Source organism: Bos mutus, chromosome 23, assembly GCF_027580195.1.
Source record: "Bos mutus isolate GX-2022 chromosome 23, NWIPB_WYAK_1.1, whole genome shotgun sequence".
NCBI classification, from domain to species: Eukaryota; Metazoa; Chordata; class Mammalia; order Artiodactyla; family Bovidae; genus Bos; species Bos mutus.
In genome coordinates, this window is record NC_091639.1 from 6,358,309 (window position 1) to 6,380,776 (window position 22,468).

Below are 22,468 nucleotides of genomic sequence, written 5' to 3' on the forward strand. Positions count from 1 at the left end.
GCACTGGAGATAACAATAAGAGACTCTTGGTGTGTCATAAAAATAAAACAGATGTTAATAATATGAGGAAAGTAAATACTCAAATAACGAGGAAGTCAGTGGGCAGTCTTAGCAACTATACTCCAATAAAAATGTTTCAAAGGGACAGTCTTGAAGATCTATGTATATAGTGACCCTTGAACCACATGAGTTTGAACTGCTCAGGTTCACTTATATGCAGATTCTTTTTTCAATAAATACATCCTACACCATCAAAGTTTGCTTGAATCCTAGGCTATGAAATCAGCAATGAAAAGGCCAACTATAAATTTATCCATGAATCTTCCACTCCTTGGGGGTCCCCTAACCCTCACATGATTCAAGGGTCAACTGTACTAGAAAACAGGGACAGAGAGAAAAATATAAAATACAAAATTCTCTGTGTATGCAAATGAGGTAATCTATTGCCTTATAGACGGAGTCTCACAGCACAAACCTTGGAAAATTTAAGTAACCATAATAGAGTAAAAGGAAATCAGCCCTGAATATTCATTGGAAGGACTGGTGCTGAAGGTGAAGTTCCAATACTTTGGCCACATGATGTGAAGAGCTGACTCATTGGAAAAAACCCTGATGCTCGGAAAGATTAAGGGCAGGAGGAGAAGCGGGCAACAGAGGATAAGATGGTTGGATGTCATCACTGACCCAATGGACATGAATTTGAGCAAACTCTGGGAGACAGTGGAAGACAGGGAAGCCTGGCATGCTGTAGTCCATGAGATCACAAAAAGTAAGACATGATTTAGCGACTGAACAATTAATAGAGTGAAAGGGCAATAAAAAATAATCCTGTAAAAAATTAATATTTTTTCTTTCAAGAAACCATAAAATAAGTTGCTTTTATGAGCAAGGCTAGTTTTCAAGAAAATGTGATTTGTCATCTTGGAACTGAGAAGTTGGCTTCAGAAAAAAAATATTGCAGGATTTATCCTTTTAATGTTCATTTGTATGGGAATTGCAAGGTAGAGTATAATATCTTGCTGCAGAATATTGCTTGAAAATCTATTGATGACAGATGATATTTAATTGACTAAATGTTTATAGATGTGGACAAGGATAAACAAGCAATGTGTGCTTGGTCGTTTCTGACTCTTTTCCACCCCATGGACTATATCTCTCTAGGCTCTTCTGTCCATGGAATTTTCCAGACAAGAATACTGAGGCAGTGTGCCATTTCCTTGTCCAGGGGATCTGCCCGACCCAGGGACAGAACCCATGTCTCTTAGTCTCCTGCATTGGCAGGAAGATTCTCTACCAGGAGCACTACCCGGGAAGCCCATGGACGGGTATGAAAGAAAGCGAAAGTGAAAGTCGCTCAGTCGTGTCCGACTCTTTGTGACCCCATGGATTTAGTCCATGGAATTCTCCAGGCCAAAATACTGGAGTGGGTAGCCTTTCCTTTTTCCAGGGAATCTTTCCAACCCAGGGATTCAACCAAGGTCTTCCACATTGCAGACGGATTCTTTACCAGCTGAGTCACAACGGAAGTCCAAGAATACTGGAGAGGGTAGCCTATCCCTTCTCCAGTGGATCTTCCAGACTCAGGAATCGAACCGGGTCTCCTGCATTGCAGGCGGATTCTTTACCAACTGAACTACGAGGGAAGCCCATGGACATGTATCAGTTCAGTTCGGTTCAGTTACTGAGTCATGTCCAACTCTGCCAGCCCATGAATCGCACCACCGCAGGCCTCCCTGTCCATCACCAACTCCCAGAGTTCACTCAAACTCATGTCCATTGAGTTGGTGATGCCATCCAGCCATCTCATCCTCTGTCATCCCCTTCTCTTCCTGCCCCCAATCTCCCAGCATCAGGGTCTTTTCCAATGAGTCAACTTTTCACAGGGGGTGGCCAAAGTACTGGAGTTTCAGCTTTAGCATCAGTCCTTCCAATGAACACCCAGGACTGATCTCCTTTGGAATGGACTGGTTGGATCTCCTTGCAGTCCAAGGGACTCTCAAGAGTCTTCTCCAACACCACAGTTCAAAAGCATCAATTCTTCTGCACTAGGCTTTCTTCACAGTCCAACTCTCACATCCATACATGACCACAGGAAAAACCATAGCCTTGACTAGATGAACCTTTGTTGGCAAAGTAATGTCTCTGCTTTTCAATATGCTATCTAGGTTGGTCATAACTTTTCTTCCAAGGAGTAAGCATCTTTTAATTTCATGGCTGCAATCACCATCTGCAGTGATTTTGGAGCCCCCAAAAATAAAGTCTGACACTGTTTCCACTGTTTCCCCATCTATTTCCCGTGAAGTGATGGGACTAGATGCCATGATCTTCATTTTCTGAATGTTGAGCTTTAAGCCAACTTTTTCACTCTCCTCTTTCACTTTCATCAAGAGGCTTTTTAGTTCCTCTTCACTTTCTGCCATAAGGGTGGTGTCATCTGCATATCTGAGGTTATTGATATTTCTCCAGGCAATCTTGATTCCAGCTTGTGTTTCTTCCAGTCCAGCATTTCTCATGATGTACTCTGCATATAAGTTAAATAAGCAGGGTGACTATATACAGCCTTGATGAACTCCTTTTCCTATTTGGAACCAGTCTGTTGTTCCATGTCTAGTTCTAACTGTTGCTTCCTGACCTGCATACAGATTTCTCAAGAGGCAGGTCAGGTGGTCTGGTATTCCCATCTCTTTCAGAATTTTCCACAGTTTATTGTGATCCACACAGTCAAAGGCTTTGGCATAGTCAATAAAGTAGAAATAGATGTTTTTCTGGAACTCTCTTGCTTTTTTGATGATCCAGCGGATGTTGGCAATTTGGTCTCTGGTTCCTCTGCCTTTTCTAAAACCAGCTTGAACATCAGGAAGTTTACGGTTCACATATTGCTGAAGCCTGGCTTGGAGAATTTTGAGCATTACTTTACTAGCGTGTGAGATGAGTGCAATTGTGCGGTAGTTTGAGCATTCTTTGGCATTGCCTTTCTTTGGGATTGGAATGAAAACTGACCTTTTCCAGTCCTGTGGCCACTGCTGAGTTTTCCAAATTTGCTGGCATATTGAGTGCAGCACCTTCACAACATCATCTTTCAGGATTTGAAAGAGCTCAACTGGAATTCCATCACCTCCACTAGCTTTGTTCGTAGTGATGCTTCCTAAGGCCCACTTGACTTCACATTCCAGGATGTCTGGCTCTAGGTGAGTGATCACACCATCGTGATTATCTGGGTCTTGAAGATCTTTTTTGTACAGTTCTTCTGTATATTCTTGCCACCTCTTTTTAATATCTTCTCCTTCTGTTAGGTTCATACATTTTCTGTCCTTTAGTGAACCCATCTTCGCATGAAATGTTCCCTTGGTATCTCTAATTTTCTTGAAGAGATCTCTAGTCTTTCCCATTCTGTTGTTTTCCTCTATTTCTTTGCACTGATCGCTGAGGAAGGCTTTCTTATCTCTTTTTGCTATTCTTTGGAACTCTGCATTCATATGCTTGTAGCTTTCCTTTTCTCCTTTGCTTTTCGCTTCTCTTCCTTTCACAGCTATTTGTAAGGCCTCCTCAGACAGCCATTTTGCTTTTTTGCATTTCTTTTCCATGGGGATGGTCTTGATCACTGTCTCCTGTACAATGTCATGAACCTCCTTCCATAGTTCATCGGGCACTCTGTCTATCAGATCTAGTCCCTTAAATCTATTTGTCACTTCCACTGTATAATCATAAGGGATTTGATTTAGGTCATACCTGAATGCTCTAGTGATTTTCCCTACTTTCTTCAATTTAAGTCTGAATTTGGTAATAAGGAGTTCATGATCTGAGCCACAGTCAGCTCCTGGTCTTGTTTTTGCTGACTGTATAGAGCTTCTCCATCTTTGGCTGCAAAGAATATAATCAATCTGATTTTGGTGTTGACCATCTGGTGATGTCCATGTGTAGAGTCTTCTCTTGTGTTGTTGTAAGAGGGTGTTTGCTATGACCAGTGAGTTCTCTTGGCCAAACTCTATTAGCATTTGCCCTGCTTCATTCCATATTCCAAGGCCAAATTTGCCTGTACTCCAGGTGTTTCTTGACTTCCTACTTTTGCATTCCAGTCCCCTATAATGAAAAGGACATCTTTTTTGGGTGTTAGTTCTAAAAGGTCTTGTATATCTTCATAGAACCATTCAACTTCAGCTTCTTTAGCGTTACTGGTTGGGGCATAGGCTTGTATTACTGTGATATTGAATGGTTTGCCTTGGAAATGAACAGAGATCATTCTGTTGTTTTTGAGATTGCATCCAAGTACTGCATTTCAGACTCTTTTGTTGACCACGATGGCTACTCCATTTCTTCTGAGGGATTCCTGCCCACAGTGGTAGATATAATGGTCATCTGAGTTAAATTCACCCCTTCCAGTCCATTTGAGTTCGCTGATTCCTAGAATGTCAACATTCACTCTTGCCATCTCCTGTTTGACCACTTCCAATCTGCCTTGATTCATGGACCTAACATTCCAGGTTCCTATGCAATATTGCTCTTTACAGCATCAGACCTTGCTTCTACCACCAATTACATCCACAGCTGGGTGTTGTTTTTGCTTTGGCTCCATCCCTTCAGTCTTTCTGGAGTTATTTCTCCACTGATCTCCAGTAGCATATTGGGCACTTACCAACCTGGGGAGTTCCTCTTTCAGTATCCTTTCATTTTGCTTTTTCATACTGTTCATGGGGTTCTCAAGGCAGGAATACTAAAGTATTCTTGTCTAACAGCCTTGTCTAACTCAATGAAACTAAGCCATGCCATGTGGGGCCACCCAAGACGGACAGGTCATGGTGGAGAGGTCTGACAGAATGTGGTCCACTGGAGAAGGGAATGGCAAACCACTTCAGTGTTCTTGCCTTGAGAACCCCAGGAACAGTATGGACGTGTATGCTGCTGCTGCTAAGTCACTTCAGTCGTGTCTGACTCTGTATAGATATATGTAAAAATTATTTTCATTTTTTGTATTAGTAATTAACTTAAGCTGTTTCGTAAGAAATATATTGTTTCTTTAAGTCTTTTTGAATTTGTTACGACACCGCTTCTGTACCTTGGCCGCGAGGCAGGTGGGAGTCTAGCTCCCCAGCTGCAACCTCTGCATTGGAAAGTGAAGTCCCAACCACTGGAGGTCCAGGGAAGCCCCCATATTCTTTCTTCATGTAGAAGAAATGCAAGCCAAAGAAATCTCAAGGAAATGGCTCACTATTAAATGATCTAAACAGGAAGCTGTGAAGAGGTCTTCATCACTAAATGGAAGAAATCACTCAAAATGAAAACTAAATAAAAAGCATGTCTTCTAAAGCAGTGTTGTTTCCAGGCAATACATAAAGCTTCTCAGCAATTTCACAGAAGCAACTGGCTTCCGCTGAGCCCTGTTTGTCTTTGCTCTAATTAGATCTGGTTCACAGATCATGTCCCTGAGTCTGTCATCAAATCATTGAATGACCTTGATAGTTGCTTGCAAATGCCTCAGTTTCTCCGCTTACAAAAGGAGGGTAGTAATCCTTGACACCTTCATACTTCACTGATGTATTTCACAGATTAATGAGTCATGAAAACTTTGAGGCGCTCTGATCAAAGGCACCGTTTAACTACAAAGAATTATTATTTACTGTTGCTGCTTTATATTTACCACTAATGAGCGCTGTGGTCAGAAAATGTAATAGAGAAAGAAAAATATATGGGAGGTGAAAGTTAAAGAAGGCTACTTCTCGCCATATTGAGATATAACTTTTGTTACTATTTATTGGTGTTGTGCAGACATATTGAAAATGAGACCTCCTACAGTCTAACTTCCTATCTCAGAGGCTTTTGTAAATACACCCAACATACTGTATCTAAAGGCTTGAGCACCCTGGCATTTTCCTCGGATTTCTGCAAATTCTACCTAGAACTCACATTTCTATGAACTTGGTACATGGACACAGCATCAAAATGTTCCTACTAAGATCTTTTTCTCATATACCTTTTATTTTTCTTTCATTTTAATGAATCTTTAGCAGTTTCACTGATATGTAAATTGACGCTGATATGTCAGTCTCTCTCTCTCTCTCTCTCTCTCACACACACACACACACATTTCACCTTTCTATTCTTTGGAAATGAGGTAATCTAAATTTCCACTTAGAGAAACCTGGAGTCAAATCATTGTTTTTGCTGGAAAATTTCAATTATATGAATATAAATTTATTTTCTGTTCCTTTTCAAACTGTATTCCCTGGTATCACTTTATATCCTAACAGATTGATTAAACACCTCAAATGAACAATCTAAACAAAAAAAAAAATGGTACCTATTCAGCACATGTTTCAAGAGATTTTATCCTTTCAAAATTGACAAATGGCCCAGAATTTTTATGGTGCAAATGAGTGAAGTGAGTTCAAATGAGTGAAGGAAATCTCTAAATATTAGCCATAAAATAAGCAGTTTTATTTTAATTTGTTCCTCCTAAAAGTGCATGTCAAAATCTTCTTCCAGGAATATATTTTAAAGCACTTTAGGTCTCCAATAGACAAGTAGGAATACACCTTCTCAGAGCCTTGGCAGTCCACCCATCTCTGAGCAGAGCTCTTTCTCAGCCCCAGGCTTCTTTCCCAACCAAAGCTCTATCCTAAAAGAAATGAAGCACTCAGCCATTAGAGGCACTTCAGCCGAAACATTTCTGAAACAAGTACATACTTCAGTACTCAAGGTAAATGAATTTTTCATGAGCTACAATCTATGTAGAAAAGTTTTCATGAAAAGCTAGCGTTTTTTAAGGGAGATCTCTTCGGACTGAATTGTGTTCGCTCAAACTTCACATGTTTAAACTTTATCCCCCAGTGTGACTGTAATCAAAAAAGGGACTTTGGGGAGATGATTAGATTTAGACGAGGTGGAGAGGGCAGGGGTCCCAAGATGGGATTAACGTCCTGGTAAAAAAGACATCGGAGACCTTACTTCTGTTCTCCTTTCCCTAGCATGTGTGGAAACACCGAACAACACACCACAGTCAGGATCACCCCCACCTCCGTTCAAACACTTTGACTTCTTTTATGTATTGGTTCACTACTCCAATAGCAATAAAAAGTACGAGTAGGTCACAGTCTGGACAAATATATAAAATGAACAGCCGCCAGGCACACGGACACATCTCCTGAACCACAGCTACATGCGTTGTTCAAAGTATTCAGCCCTATTTCACACGGAGGTTCAAGGTCCTATAAACATCAAAGCCAAGGGTACGCCATGAGCTCTAACACGGGATCTGAGGCTTTTTCCCGCAGACAAGGCTGACGGGGATGTTCAGGAAACTTCTGACACCGTGAGGGTAAGAACATGGTGAGCGGAGAAGGGGCATAGAATGTGTTCTCTCGCGCGTCCCCCTGCGATTTAATGAGCGCCTACTTTGTGCTGGATTCTTGCTAGACATTCATCTCATCCCACTAACAGTGTACTAAAGCAGATCACACTGTCCCTGATGTACAGATGAGGAAACTGAGCTCAGAGAAGTCCCCTCACTTGTCTGTGATCCTGCACCTTTCAAATGCTACAGCATCCTCCTCTTGCACAGAATTCTGACCCCAGCCTGCCTCCACCATAGCATCTGTCCGCAGGTTCTTCCATCAGCGCATGCCTTTTCATTTGGTCATTTATTGTCAGTCTAGGCCAAGTTTCACACAATTTAAGACACATAGATTCAGAAAAGAAATAGAGAGAAGATCATAAATTTTGTTGTTAGAAGGGGATAATGGTGACATCTTTGAAGCACTTAAATTCTCATGGATGTTTTTCACTCTTTCCTGATACTGACGTGCCGTAAACATGCAGCCTTGAGTTCTGCTGGACCCTGGGCTGGAGCCTCCACATAGCCCAGCGGGTGCACTTTCCACTCCTCGGCTTATCTTTCACAGGATGAGGGTGTAAAAACCACCAGCTCCATATCCTAGAGGAATCCGTGTGCTTGTTCTTTAAAGCATGATGGTAAGTTGAAATACATACCGCGGCACCACATGCACAAAAAAAAATGGACGTGTTGAACTGTCAGTGTATCAGAAAATATATCTGAAAAATAATGGTTTAAAAAAGGCTTATATTGTAAAGACAGAGTCATGCCTTTGTTTTCACCTCAGTGACTTCCGAGAGCCCTGTCTTGATAAAGATGCAAAGTACTGTCAACATAGCCACAGATTTCTCAAGATCAATGCCCAGTGTCGATTGCTGGGTCGTATAGTAGTTCTGCTTTTAGTTTTTTAAGGAACCTCCATACTGTTCTCCAGGGCTTCCTGGTGGCTCAGCGGTAAAGAATCCACTTGCAGTGAAGGAGATGCAGGTTTAATCCCTGGGTCAGGAAGATCCCCTGGAGGAGGAAATCGCAACCCACTCCAGTATTCTTGCCTGGAGAATCCCACAGGCACGGGAGCCTGGAAGGCTGCAGTCCATAGCATTGCACAGAGTCAGACACGACTGAAATGACTTAGCAAAGCAAATACTGTTCTCTGTAGAGGCTGTAGCAATTTACTATTCCAACCAGTGGTGCAAGACAGTTCTCTCTCCTCCATGCACTGTTGTAGATTTTTTTATGATGGCCCTTCTGACCAATGTGAGGTGATACATTCACTGTAGTTTTGATTTGCATTTCTCTAATAATTAGTGCAAATCAAAACTACAGTGAATGAAGATATTAAGATATTAAGAAGAGGAGGCAAGAATATACAGAAGAACTGTACAAAAAAGATCTTCAAGACCCAGATAATCACGATGGTGTGATCACTCACCTAGAGCCAGACATCCTGGAATGTGAAGTCAAGTGGGCTTTAGAAAGCATCACTATGAACAAAGCTAGTAGAGGTGATGGAATTCCAGTTGAGCTCTTTCAAATCCTGAAAGATGATGCTGTGAAAGTGCTGCACTCAATATGCCAGCAAATTTGGTAAACTCAGCAGTGGCCACAGGACTGGAAAAGGTCAGTTTTCATTCCAATCCCAAAGAAAGGCAATGCCAAAGAATGCTCAAACTACCGCACAATTGCACTCATCTCACATGCTGGTAAAGTAATGCTCAAAATTCTCCAAGCCAGGCTTCAGCAATATGTGAACCGTAAACTTCCTGATGTTCAAGCTGGTTTTAGAAAAGGCAGAGGAACCAGAGATCAAATTGCCAACAACCGCTGGATCATAGAAAAAGCAAGAGAGTTCCAGAAAAGCATCTATTTCTGCTTTATTGACTATGCCAAAGCCTTTGACTGTGTGGGTCACAATAAACTGTGGAAAATTCTGAAAAAGATGGGAATACCAGACCACCTGACCTGCCTCTTGAGAAATCTGTATGCAGGTCAGGAAGCAACAATTAGAACTGGACATGGAACAACAGACTGGTTCCAAATAGGAAAAGGAGTACGTCAGGGCTGTATATTGTCACCCTGCTTATTTAACTTATATGCAGAGTACATCATGAGAAACGCTGGACTGGAAGAAACACAAGCTGGAATCAAGATTGCCGGGAGAAATATCAATAACCTCAGATATGCAGATGACACCACCCTTATGGCAGAAAGTGAAGAGGAACTAAAAAACCTCTTGATGAAAGTGAAAGTGGAGAGTGAATAAATTGGCTTAAAGCTCAACATTCAGAAAATGAAGATCATGGCATCTGGTCCCATCACTTCATGGGAAATAGATGGGGAAACAGTGGAAACAGTGTCAGACTTTATTTTGGGGGACTCCAAAATCACTGCAGATGGTGACTGCAGCCATGAAATTAAAAGACGCTTACTCCTTGGAAGGAAAGTTATGACCAACCCAGATAGCATATTCAAAAGCAGAGACATTACTTTGCCAACAAAGCTTCGGCTAGTCAAGGCTATGGATTTTCCTGTGGTCATGTATGGATGTGAGAGTTGGACTGTGAAGAAGGCTGAGCACCAAAGAATTGATGCTTTTGAACTGTGGTGTTAGAGAAGACTCTTGAGAGTCCCTTGGACTGCAAGGAGATCCAACCAATCCATTCTGAAGGAGATCAGCCCTGGGATTTCTTTGGAAGGAATGATGCTAAAGCTGAAACTCTAGTACTTTGGCCACCTCATGTGAAGAGTTGACTCATTGGAAAAGACCCTGATGCTGGGAGGGATTGGGGGCAGGAGGAGAAGGGGACGACAGAGGATGAGATGGCTGGATGGCATCACCAACTCGATGGACATGAGTCTGAGTGAACTCTGGGAGTTGGTGATGGACAGGGAGGCCTGGTGTGCTGCGATTCATGGGGTCGCAAAGAGTCGGACAGGACTAATCGACTGAACTGAACTGAACTGAACTGACTGAATAATTAGTGATGTTGAGCGTCTTTTCATGTGCCTCTTGACCGTCTTTTTTGTGAAGTAAGTCAAAGAGAAAAATATAGCATATTACTGAGTATATGTGGAATCTAGAAAAATGGTACAGAAGACGCTATTGGCAAGGCAGGAATACAGAGGAAGATGTAGTGAATGGACACATGGGGGCAAGGGGTGGGGGTTGGGATGAATTGGGAGATTGGGATTGACATGTGTACACCACCATGTGTAAGAGAGATAGCCAGTGGGAAGCTGCTGTATAGCACATGGAGTTCCCAGAGCTCTGTGATGACCTAGAGGGTGTGATGAGGCGGGAGGGTTGAGAGGTAAGTCCAAGAGGGAGGGGACTTATGTATACTTAGGGCTGATCCACTTCGTTGTACAATAGAAACTAATACAACATTATAAAGCAATTATACTCCAATAAAAAAAAAAATCCATGAAGACACATAACCTGGCTCATGGGGTCCCCCATTCTCGTGGCCATATTTCTCGCCTGTTGCTGCTGTAGCAAAATATCTCAAGTTCTGTGGCTTCAAACAGTGGAAATATCAGCTTCACAGCTGTGATGCCAGAGGCCTGATCAAGGCATTGTCGAGGCTGGCTCCTTTGTGAAGCTCTAGGGTCCAATCCCGGAGAAGGCAATGGCACCCCACTCCAGTACTCTTGCCTGGAAAATTCCATGGACAGAGGAGCCTGGTAGGCTGCAGTCTATGGGGTCCTGAAGAGTCGGACACGACTAAGCGACTTCACTTTCACTTTTCACTTTCATGCATTGGAGACGGAAATGGCAACCCACTCCAGTGTTCTTGCCTGGAGAATCCCAGGGACGGGGGAGCCTGGTGGGCTGCCATTTATGGGGTCGCACAGAGTCGGACACGACTGAGGCGACTTAGCAGCAGCAGCGGCAGCAGCAGCAGCAGGGGACAGTCCACACTGGCCTCTCTGCTGCCTGCGGTGACTGCCGCAGTCCTCCGTGCGTCTTCCCTGTAGACGCATCACTCTGCTCCACCTCTGTCCTCACGTCGCTTCCCTCCTGTGTGGGTCTCCAGTTCAGATCCTCAAATCCCTCTCTTCTTTCTCTTCTCAGAACACTAGTCATTGGATTTAGGGCTCAATTGTTTAAATTCATCTAAATTGATCATCTAAGTTGATCATTTAAATCATCTAAATTTATGCTTTCAAGTTGTGGTGCTGGAGAAGACTCTGAAGAGTCCCTTGGACTGCAAGGAGATCCAATCAGTCCATCCTAAAGGAAATCAATCCTGAATATTCATTGGAAGGACTGATGCTGAAGCTCCAATAATTTGGCCACCTGATGCGAAGAGCTGACTCGCTGGAAAAGACCCTGCTGCTGGGAAAGGTTGAAGGCAAAAGGAAAAGGGGCTGATCACCAACTCAGTGGACATGAGTTTGAGCAAACTTTGGGAAGTAATGGATAATAGAGGAGTCTGGCAGGCTGCAGTCCATGGTATCACAGAGTCGGACAGTTCTTAGTGACTGAACAGCAACATATAAATTCAGGATGATTTCATCTGGATATCCTCAGTTTATTAATTATACCACAGAGACCCTACTTCCAAACAAGGTCACCATCACAGCTACCAGGGATTAGGCAGTTCAGGAGAACACAATTCAATCTACTGCTAGAGAAGGAAATGGCAACCCACTCCAGTGTTCTTGCCTGGAGAATCCCAGGGATGGGGGAGCCTGGTGGGCTGCCGTCTATGGGGTCACACAGAGTCGGACACGACTGAAGCGACTTAGCAGCAGCAGCAGGCATAGTGCCTGCTGTGATAGGAGAGACTGTACTTGCTAATTGCTTCCCAGGTAGCACTGGTGGTAAAGAACCTCCCTGAAAATGCAGGAGACCTAAGAGATGTGAGTTTGATCCCTGGGTCAGGAAGATCCCCTGGAGGAGGGCATGGCAACCTGCTCATTCTTGCCTGGAGAATCCCATGGACAGAGGAGCCTGGTGAGCTACAGTCCATAGGGTCACAGAGACCCGAATGACTGAGCACGCCGGCACATACTTGCTAATTAGGATCATTTACCGAGAAAACTCAGAATAGTTGCAACCTTAATGTGCCCAGGATACTCATATCTAAGAGGCACAAATGAAGAAAATAAACTCTGTGATGGAATTTCCGCACTCCAAATTAGAGAATACCTCCCAAAACTAAACTATTTCTCCTCTATTGTAAAGTGGAAAATATTTCCACTTGTAACCTGTTATTTTGAAAGACATCATTGAGAAGAGTTTTTTTTTTTTTTACTTTATGATATACTTTTATTTCATTTTAGCCTGAATCTACTTGCCTTTCACAAAAACTATACACACACACACACCCCCCCCAAACTTGGGGGATTCTTTCATTTTTATTGGAGATGGATAAGGTGACTACACAGAAGAAAGACTTGTCTCCTTCATGAACCTGAACATGTGATACTACACTACACAAAATAGAAACTGCAGGTGCGGGAAACAGAAAGGATATTTCTGAAGTCAACACGATCCACAGGGTAAAGATTGTGTGGCACTTGTCACACCACTGCACGAGTTAAGTCCCTTAATGGTGACTTCATAAATAAGAGATTATTCACATATTTATATGGTGCTTATGCAAATGAACCCAAGTAGTTCTTCATTTTATCCAAGTAAGTTTATGCTGGTTTCAGGTTTTCTTACAGATACTTCATCACATGCTAGAAATGATCTCTCTAACATGAAATTTTAAAAAGTGAAGTGAAACTAAATTGTGCAAGGGCTTGAACTGATGTTGATACGATAGTGTAAGCTCTGTGTGATAAAAGGTATTATGAAAGACAGACGGAAAGACTCAGAAAGTCATGGAGCGAGTCAGGAAGTGGTGCATTGGTAACTAACACCAGGAGATTCTGTGCAGGATTGATATTTCAACTCGTCATTTCAAAAAGCAAGTTATTCTACATTTCTTGATTTAGATTTCAGTGCTGACCTGTTCCAGGGAAGAACTTCCTGGCAGAATTACGTGTTTCTGAGTGTTTCTTTCGATCTCCTCACTGTCGGCAGAGATGGCTTCACTATCCTGTTTGTAGTGTTCAGGATTCTTTCTGGAACTCGCCGGGTCTTCAGAACTCAAAGTCCCCGCCACGATGCTCTCATCTGTTTACCACAGGAAGATCACATGAACTCCACTTGCTCTTTGTCACTTTATCTTAACAAGTGTTACTATAATGGCTTCCCCAGTGGCTCAGCAGTAAAATAATCTACCTGCAGTGCAGGAGATGCAGGAGGCTTTGGTTTGATCCCTGGGTCAGGAAGATCCCCTGGAGGAGAGCATGGCAACCCACTCCAGTATTCTTGCCTGGAGAATCCCCATGGACAGAGGAGCCTGGCGGGCTGCAGTCCATGGGATTGCAAAGAGTCGGACATGAGTAGGTGACTAACACACATATGGGTGCTAAAAGAGCATATTTATGATAACTTTCAGATCAGCTAATTTATAGATATGTAAGTGTAATTACAAAAAAAATTATTAATCATCATGGCTATTTAGTTATTTTATAGGTCATAGACTCAAAATTCTATTGAATATGCTGCTTTTGTCTTAAAAAAACCTTGCAAATCAATGATAATTGGAACAATGATTTTAAAATACACTTTGCAGGGCATTTATAATATAACTTCTGCAATAAAAGGGATCTCATATTCAATAGATTATGACATCTATTACACAAGAATCAGAATAGGCCATTATGGTTTGTCAAATCATTTAGTAGAATTTATAAGCATTAAATCAAAGTGAGCAACTGTTTTACATTAGCTACTCCCAAGATATCATATTTTTGTACTACATCCACATAAGGAACAGTAAACTTAGGTGGTCTTAGATTCTTCTATATATGCTCTTATGGTATAATAGCGAATTCAAGAACTATTTTATTCTTTTACAAGTATAAAGCAACAAGGTCATGTCATTACCAAAAATAATAATAGTATAAAAACATGGTTCTTAGAAGAGGATTAAAGGGTCATTATGTGGATGTCCTAACACTGGATAGAACTGAACATAAACATCATGTCAAGTTGGATGACCACCTTAGTCACTGAATTAGAACATACCTCAAACATGTTCCCCTTCCCCTAGACGGCAGATACGGTGTCTGGAGCCCCGTGGTGAAATGTGATCTTTTGGGTTGCAAATGACTCTGAGTAATATTTGTCAGTGTCATTAGCTCAATAACCTCATGAAACCACTTCACTAATTGGCCAGAGAGAATTCTGTTATCAACCTGTGGCATGGTTGTGTGCTCTGTCATGTCCAGCTCTTCGGGACCCCTTGGACTAGTAGCCCACCAGGCTCCTCTGTCTATGGGCTTTTCCAGGCAAGAATACTGGAGTGGGTTGTCATTTTCCTCCTCCTGGAATCTTCCAGACCCAGGGATCAAACCCACATCTCCTGTGTCTCCTGCATTGGCAGACAGATTCTTTACCACTGCGCCACCTGAGAAGACCCTTATCAACTTGTATGGATGCTAAAAGAACATATTTATGATATGATATTTATGATATGTTCTCTTCAGCTAACTCATAGATACGCAAATGTAATTACAAAGAAATTACTAATCATCATGGCTAAAACGCTTCATAAACTACCAAATACGCAGGGCGGTGGCACATAATGAGCAATTCTAAATAGTTATTTTACAACCACAGCTAGAATCAAGGTGCGAGAAGAAATCATTTTACCCTACACCTTTGTGGTTCAAAACTTAAATGGTGGCCCCATGGCTTCAGTGAAAGAAATCCACTAGTCCCTGGGTATGGAAATCTCACATGCTAGATGAAGTTTATTGAGGAATGCTCTTTTTAAACGTGAAGGGCTGAGCCGGCATTTGTAAAGTGATAACGCTCCTCATATACATGACACGGGCCCTGGAAAGGCAGCAAACCACAGACAGCAGCGTCACATGAAAGCCAGCTGCCACTTCCTCTAGGTTACCAGCTTGCTGTCCTTGATCAGAAATTACCTTCGCTGCCCATCACGTCGTTAGTGGTTAAAACTTCCCATTTAAATTGTAAGCTGCAAAAATCTAAATGGAACTGCATGTGTGATCTTTGTCACCTCATTTTCATGAATGGGGAAGAATATTCTGACACAAAAATTACATACTTAATTCTAGCTCACCCTCTTGGCTGACCTCCATCCCACACTGCCTTGGGTTTATTTCCTCATCCATCAGTGGGTCAAAGTAATTTCTGCTGTATTCATTTCCTGTGGAAAGTACATGAAGTAAGGGTCAGTGATTATTAGAAGCACATGAACCAAAATGTTAATTTTGAAATAGACACCAGCACAGAAGGGCCATTTTAGCTACTTGATAAGCTTATTTTTTTTTTTACAAGTCTTCCAGGCTTTCCTTTTTTTGTAATTATCATCTGGCAAAAGGTCAGAAAAGGTAATTCAAGAAACAAGTTCATGCTATCTGTCTGTTGCTAAAAAATTAATGAGAAAATTTTCAAATGCAGACTTTAGAAGGCTAATTTGAAAACGTAATCAAAATTATTTTTAGGACATACTCAAGAAATGAGACTGCTGGATTATAATGGTGTTTAGAGTTTGCTGATGCCTCTGTTTACCCACTTGCATATTGATCACGATGTATACCATGTCGTGGGATCTGGAATTTCATAGGCAACTTAGTATTGTCTTAATTGAGAGAAACTATAGCAAAATTTTCGCTTTGCTAGTTGCGTAAAAAGAAAGGAGAAAGAGAGAGGAAGAATGAAGGGATGAAGGAAGGAAGGGAGGAAGGACAAGAGGAAGAGAGGGAGGACCAAAGCAAAGAAGAAACAGGAGGGCTTGAGTAACAGGAAGGAAGGTACAAATGCCGCAGCCAGAAATTGTACTCAAGACACATCTACAATCTCAACAGCACACACGAAAAATTCTCACTTCACGTTTCCCACTTAACTTTTGTCCTTAGGTAGATAATGAAACTGCGACTGGAAACACGAATTTGTAATACAGTAAAAGGTCTGCTATCAATTTTCCGAATCTACTTTCACACTTTCTGCAGACTGAAATGTGTATCATCCGGTTGCCAGTAATTTACATTCAGCAAAAGGTAACCTACTCTGATGATAACTTGCCTCAAACACTGCAAAATAAAGCTTTGTCAACTGAAAGCAAAAAAAAAAATTTGAAAATATTGCTCACAGGAAAGGGTTAATACAGACCAAGTATACTGTGGAATTGCACAATATATTTATTTTAGGATCAAAAATAATCCCAACAGCAGGTCCTTTTCCAAGACTAAATGGAATTTTGATATGAACCTAAGCTTAATTTATATTTCTGGACTGGCACATTTTTGCTGTCAGTCTCTGTTCTATCAGCATAGTAACTACAAGAACTGAAAATCTGCTTTACCTTGAGGTCTCAGTAAAGAAAAAAAAATAATAAATGGGTTTCATTTATGTTACTTTATCTGTCAACAACCACTAGGCTGATATGAATCTTGGCAGTGTGTAATCAAAGTCTTATGTTCTGCAATAACACAGCTATTCTACCCAATTCACCGTAATTGTTGTATTTTCCCCCTTTACACAAAGCGCTGTGATACTCCAAGCATACTCTTTCATATACTGGCAAAGTAATTCACCTCTATTAAAGTGAAAATGGCGCTGTATTCCTTAGGATATTTGCCATGGCAGCAGCAGTCAACTACGGGCACCCACACTCTGGAAACCACCCCCCCAGTTCAATATAAAACTCCAATTCTCTGTCTACTGAAATGGTTTGTTAATAAATAGTGGTAAGTGGATCAAGTCCCTGGAGAATAAACAAACGTAAATCATTCTTAAGTCAAAAATCTGGAGAAACTGAGTCTCCGGCTTCTCAGATGGGCTTCCCAGGTGGTAAAGAACCCACCTGCCAAAGCAGGAGACATAAGAGATGCTGGTTTGATCCCTGCGTTGGGAAGATCCGCTGGTGGAGGGCATGGCAACACACTCCAGTATTCTTGCCTGGAGAATCCCATGGACAGAGGAGCCTGGCAAGCTATGATCCATAGGGTCGGACACAACTAAAGTGACCTAGCACGCATCCACGCAGGCTCTCAAACCATTTACACCCCTGTTGTCTGTTGAGAAATGAGGATCTTGCTCAGCCGAGTACGAAGGAAGTCTGCATTCAATCCAGTGTGGTTTAATATTGTGTAAAGGACAGGGTTCTGTCGGAGTGTATGGCAGGAGCGTCCAACCCATATTGGAGCGTTCAAAGATTTCCTGGAGAAATTACTACTTGAAGTAATGGATAATCAACAGGGACCTACTGTATAGCACCTGGAACTGTGCTTAGCCTGCATGGAAGGGGAGTTTAAGGGAGAATGGACACGTATATATGCATGGTGGAGTCCCTTTGCCATTCACCTGAAACTAGCAAACCATTGTTCACTGGCTGTACTCCAATATGAAATGAAAAGTAAACAAAAATTACAAAACAAAAAATATATCATCATCTCCACCACCACCCAGGCAAAGGATGACTGCCCACCTCTTTTCAGTACCCTAGTCTAAATAAAAACAGCTTCTGTTTAAAAAAAAAAATTGTGATTAGGAATTAGCCATATCAAAAACACAGGGGAAAGGAATTTGTTTTGGAAGGAGAAGCATAACAGAGGAAAAAAAGACACAAAAGCATAAAGACATGGGAAGCATGTGTTCTTAGCGGATGCTCCCCAGTTATTCTCCCAAAGTTCCGATACAGAATTTAAAGTACGTGTGTGTGTGTGTGTGTGTGTGTGTGTGTGTGTGTGTGCTTAGTCGCTCAGTCGTGTCTGACTCATTGTGACCCCATGGACTGTAGCCCCCCAGGCTCTTCTGTCCATGGGGATTCTCCAGGCAAGAATACTGGAGGGGGTTACTGGGTGCTTATTATGTGACTATCTCAGTAAAACAAACATTCTAAAACCTCTCCCCTCACAGAGCTTACAGTCTGTGAGTGGAAAAATAAAAGCAAATGGATATGTATATTTTATAGTTTATTAGGTAATAGTATGTACCATGGGGGGGAAATAGAACCAGATAACGATGATTTGGTACACCAAGAAGCATTGGAGGCTGCCTCTCTTGCATGTATCTTTGCTTCAAATGAAGATGGATGTCCAGGATTAAATCACTACGTTTTCAAGTATGAGATAATGAAGTGATAATGTAATATTTATAATTTATTATGTATAGTTTAATACTATTTGGCCATTTTTTTTTTGCTATAACATAAATCAGCTTATGAATCAAATAAGAACCTACTATTATTAAATATTGGTGGCTTCCCTCATGGCTCAGCAGTAAAGAATGTGTCTGCCAATACAAGAGACGTGGGAGAAGCAGGTTTTATCCCTGGATCAGGAAGATCCCCTGGAGAAGGAAATGGCAACCCACTCCAGTATTCTTGCCTGGCACAGAGGAGCCTAAAGGGCCATACTCCATGGGGTCACAAAGAGTCAGACACAACTTAGAGACTAAGCAACAGCAATTATTAAATATTAAAATAATTCTTCCTTTCTGTTGTTATATCTTGCCCTGATAAGCCAATAACTGAAATAGAGTAGGCAGAGTTTACGATGGTACAGCACATGGAACCTACTAGAAATTTGGAAAGGACAGGCTTATCACTAGTTCCTTTGCTTGTGCTTCATTGCATTGTGTCAAGACTTTATAAAGTGAGATGGTTTTAGATATTACCAGAAGGTAGGTTGCTAAATAGGATAAATTCCTAAAAGTGCCCTAATCATTCAGAATAGGCTTTTGGATATGTCTAAAATCATCTCACAGGAAAATTAACAGACCCACTGAGAAATTCAAAGTAGGGCATTTAGCAATACACATATAACAATAGGCTGTAACATGACTGATATTTAACTGTTTGTGACATTCATGTGAATAACCTACAGTTGCATATGTACACGCATCTATGGTTCTACATTGAAGCAATCGGGTGTGATACATAAAACGCGTAAGTTAGTAAACTAGCTTTGTTTACACTCTTGATACTCTTTCTTTGTTTCCAGTTTCATAAATTAGCCATTGGATGTTTCTAATCAGCCTCAGTTAGGGCTCTTTTTGCTGAATTGGGGGAGAAGGACGCATGTACATGGCTTGCCCTTCCACACACAGCAGGTTCTCCTATCCTTTAACTCAGCGCAACACAGAATGTAATCAGGGCTTTCACTTCAATTACACCCAATGTGAACTTCGGTCAGGGAATTCTCCAGTGTGCTCCCCTGCAGCTCCTTGGGGGCTCATAAGAGTGAAAATGGAATTGCCCACCAGAGGGAGATTTCTGTGAATCAAGAAAGCGCCTTGACTCAACGAGGCAACCACTTCCTTTCCAATCAGCCCCATTACCTCCAGGGGGAGAAGATGTGACTGCATCTATCCATTTCTCAAGAAGTTTATCAACTCCATGCTTGCCTTTTCCTGTGAATCCACCGGCTCCAGCTCAGCTTTTTATCACCAATCTTGATGCTTTCTACAATATGCTGTAAGTTAAATAAACACAAGGCCTGCATGCAAACTAAAGAACTAAACACATTACATCCTGTGATTGCAGCCGTGCACCAAAATTTTCCAAACTAGAATATTCTCTTCAGCATTATGCCTTTCAAAAGCATGAAGCCTAGAGCTTTATAATTAAATTTGATTCCCATGAATTTTATAAATAAATTTAAGGAAACTTTATATTTTCCCCACTTTGAAAATCTAATACCAAGTCTTCAGATTTAAATGATCAAGGAGTTTATATATATGTATGAAACAGAAATATAGAAGTCAGGAGGTTGTAAGGCAGATTAGTGGGAACTATATCAAACTCAAACATACCCTATCCTACTGAAAGTGAAAGTCTCTCAGTCATGTCCAACTCTTTGCAACCAGATGGACTGTAGCCTGCCAAGCTCCTCTGTCCATGGAATTCTCCAGACCAGAACACTAGAGTGGGTAGCTGTTCCCTTCTCCAGGGGATCTTTCCTAACCCAGGGATCGAACCCAGATTTCCCACATTGTAGGCCGATTCTTTACTATCTGAGCCACCAGGGAAGCCCAAGAATACTGGAGTAGGTAGCCTATCCCTTCTCCAGTGGATATTCCCCACCCAGGAATTGAACTGGAGTCTTCTGCAATCTAGGCAGATATTTTACCACCTACTTTACTAAATTCACTCAAATACTTTTTTTATAAGATTGATTTACAAACATTTTTTAAATTAATGGCAACTAAAGACACAAAGCTACTTTTTAAGATGATAAAAATTATCTTAAAGTCTTCATTATGAAAAAAGTGAAAGTGTTCGTCACTCAGTCATGTCTGACTCTATGTGACCCTATGGACCGTATCCCACCAGGCTCCTCTGTCCATGGGATTCTCCAGGCAACAATACTGGAGTGGTTGCCATTCCCTTCTCCAGGGTGTCTTCCTGACCCAGGGATCAAAACTGTCTTCTGTGTATCCTGAATTGCAGGCAGACTCTACTCTCTGAGCCACCAGAGAGAGGATAAAAATTGTTGTCTTAAATCAGTCTTCATTATATTAAGTATCAAAACAAAACTACAACAAAACCCAAACCCCCCAAAAAAATAAACTAATGAAGGAAACTCAAACTATGATTTAAATGTCCAGTATCAATATTTGTGCTTAGTTGCTCGGTTGTGTCTGACTCTTTGTGACCCCCTGGACTGTAGCCCACCAGGCTCCTCGGTCCATGGGGATTCTCCAGACAAGAACACTAGAGTGGGTTGCCATGCCCTACTTCAGGGGATCTTCCCAACCCAAGGATCGAGCCCAGGTTTCCCACATTATTAATTAATAGTCTCTTAGAAACCTTAGTCAAAGTAATTAGAACAAAAATAAGGGGGGATGTGAGCTAAAATTATTAAAAATAATTATTAATATATTTTGCGTAAATAGTATTTGAAGACAATGTTTCCATACCATGAACGCATGAGAAATTTGACTGAAAAGCTTTCAAAGACAATAATTTTCAAAGTATTTGAACAATACCTTGAAAAAACACTACAAATCATTAATTTTTTAAAATGCCAACAGTAGACACTTAGGAGATATAATGAGTAAGTAGGAAACTGACACCCATAATAAAGCTCCAAATAACTCTCAAAATTAGTTTTTCTTGGATTTTCATAGGAATCCCTAGGTGGTCATCACGAGTATTCATCTTAACCAGAAACTCAAACTGAAAGGCATGAGTTTCTAACCATGGAGTGAGAAACAGCAAATTAATACCATTTCCCTCCTCTCCTTTATAGAAAAGCTAATCTGTGAAGGTGGATCTGCTGCTTATACCGTTTTCAAAAGCCGCTGCCCTGCTGGACAAATTATCTTTTTCTACTGCTTATTCTTACTTCCTTTCCAAATCTTGTGGGTATTTGAGATATCAGTGATTTGAAAATCTAAATAGGGTAATAGTTGAAGTTTGCTAACAAGTACTAATTAATTGAGCCATATTCTTCTTCCCCTAAGGCCCTCCCTCGTGGTAAATTACCAGGCATTTTCACTTTCAAACCACTGGAGTGCTGCAGAGTGCATAATTGCTGCAGGGCTCAACCGACGGGACCCCAAGGCATTCATGCACCTCACGCTCCTCCGGACCTCAAATCCTCAGAGTTAAAGCGGGTCCCCAGGCACCTCACTTCTAAACAGGAAGATCTTTCCATTACTTAAGTAATAATGACAATTTAAAGGTTAAGTATAAATATATTGTTTCTTATGCATATTTAAAACTCCTACAAAACTAATATTAAAGTAACTGATTTTTTTTTCTAGTTGAAGCCTGGCAACATTAACTTGTTGCTGTTGTTTAGTCAGTAAGTTGTATCCAACTTTTGCGACCCCAGGGATTGCAGCCCACCAGGCTTCTCTGTCCATGGAATTTTCCAAGCAAGAATACTGGAGTGGGTTGCCATTTCCTTTCCAAGGGATCTTCCCAACCCAGGGATCAAACCCATGTCTCCTGCTTGGTGGCAGATTCTTTACCACTGAGCCACCAAGGAAGCCCTTATCCTACATGTCCATCAATTAATGTACACAATTTAGAATATTACCTTTCAAATTAGGAAGGATCTGATATTAGACATTCAGTTCAGTTCAGTTCAGTC

General features: G+C 41.4%; 1 protein-coding gene across 1 annotated transcript in view; it reads right to left on the reverse strand.

Annotated features, from left to right (window-relative positions):
• The window catches only part of LOC102270916 (uncharacterized), a 302,710-nt gene that overhangs the window by 137,931 nt on the left and 142,311 nt on the right, over nt 1-22,468 (reverse strand). The window contains exons 7-8 of the mRNA XM_070361434.1: nt 15,484-15,570; nt 13,291-13,457 (exon numbers count right to left, since the gene is read on the reverse strand). Of these exons, the coding sequence (XP_070217535.1) occupies nt 13,291-13,457; nt 15,484-15,570 (254 nt within the window). The remainder of the gene's footprint in view (nt 1-13,290; nt 13,458-15,483; nt 15,571-22,468) is intronic.